At 64.0% G+C, this 1,178-nt stretch overlaps 1 protein-coding gene across 1 annotated transcript in view; it reads right to left on the bottom strand.

Moving 5' to 3' along the window:
- Nucleotides 1-1,178, bottom strand: part of THAP9 (THAP domain containing 9) — a 6,795-nt gene that overhangs the window by 4,576 nt on the left and 1,041 nt on the right. Inside the window, exons 2-5 of the mRNA XM_042050043.1 lie at nt 1,118-1,177; nt 852-1,047; nt 483-771; nt 55-205 (exon numbers count right to left, since the gene is read on the bottom strand). Coding sequence (XP_041905977.1) covers nt 55-205; nt 483-771; nt 852-1,047; nt 1,118-1,177 — 696 coding nt within the window. The remainder of the gene's footprint in view (nt 1-54; nt 206-482; nt 772-851; nt 1,048-1,117; nt 1,178) is intronic.

Raw genomic sequence — 1,178 nt, 5'->3', positions numbered from 1 at the left:
GAATGAATGAATGAATGAATGAATGAATGAATGAATGAATGAATGAAAACTTGCTTTGTCAGGCTGTAAGGATGAGGGAGGGGAAGAATCTTCCGTAGGTAATCATAGGCCTTAATATGGTAGAGGTGGAGTAGACAAGCAAATTGCCTCATTTCTGGTGAGTAGTCTGCCATCTGCCTCCAGCTGTGCAACTCTCGAGGCAAATCTGCTTAAGAAATCACAAAAGGTCAACTTCAGTGAAACAAATAAATGGCTGATTTATATTATTATTTATATGAGGGATACATAACACAAATACACTGCAGAATACAAGGCAACAGCGTGGCCTCTGGAACAACTCCATCCAGCGTGTTTCTGGTGTGAAGTGTAGGGCTCAGCAATGACACCACTGTGCCTCACCTCTTCCTTGGCACGGGCTAAGCAAAGACATGAAACCGGGGCGAGGGAGTGCACTCTGCCTCAGCAAGCGTCCCCAGCAGTACCTGAAAACTGCGCCTGCAGCAAACTCACGACTTCCTCAGAAAGCTGACGCTTCTCCGCCAGCTCCCCGAGGATGCTCGGCACGGTTCTGCGCCGGTGCGCGGGGCCGCATCTCCCGGCGGCCGGGGGCTGCTGCTGCTGCTGCCGCAGGGCGTCCGGCGGCGGCCGCGGCTCGGCCGCCCGCTGTCCCTGCAGGCTGTAGTTGTGGTCCCCGGCGGGGGAGCTGGGCAGCGGCTGCTTCAGCGCTCGGCCGTGGGTCCCGCTCCTCCTCCGGCCGGCGCCCGGCGGCTCCTGGCGGGAGAGGGGAGGTCACGGCACCCGGCGGAACCGCCCGGGGGGGAGCGGGGAGCGCGCCCGGTACCCGCCCGCACCGAGGGGGGGAAGCGGGAGGGCACGGCCCCCCGCCGCAGCTTCCGCCGCAGCCCGTAGCGCTCGAAGTCACCCTCGGCGAAGTGTCGGGAGCAGAGGATGGCGCCGGGGCCGGGCCGCCACGCCCGGTGGCTCCGCGGGTCCACGCGGTTCACGGCGCGGATCCACTGGCGGCGCTGCGCGGCGTCGGCCGGGAACCTGCGGCAGAAGGAGATGAGGGAACGGAGGGCTGGGGGGGCGGCGGGCAGCGCGGGGCGGCCGCACTCACTGGTGGAAGGAGATGCCGCGCTCGCGGCTCCGCCCGGTGTCGCGCGCGGTGCAGCCCAGCG

This window comes from Corvus kubaryi, unplaced genomic scaffold, assembly GCF_017639235.1.
Source record: "Corvus kubaryi isolate FWS band 111438036 unplaced genomic scaffold, C.kubaryi_AGA036_p1.0 71, whole genome shotgun sequence".
In the NCBI taxonomy this organism is placed as follows: Eukaryota; Metazoa; Chordata; class Aves; order Passeriformes; family Corvidae; genus Corvus; species Corvus kubaryi.
This window is presented reverse-complemented; position numbering and strand designations above follow the sequence as displayed.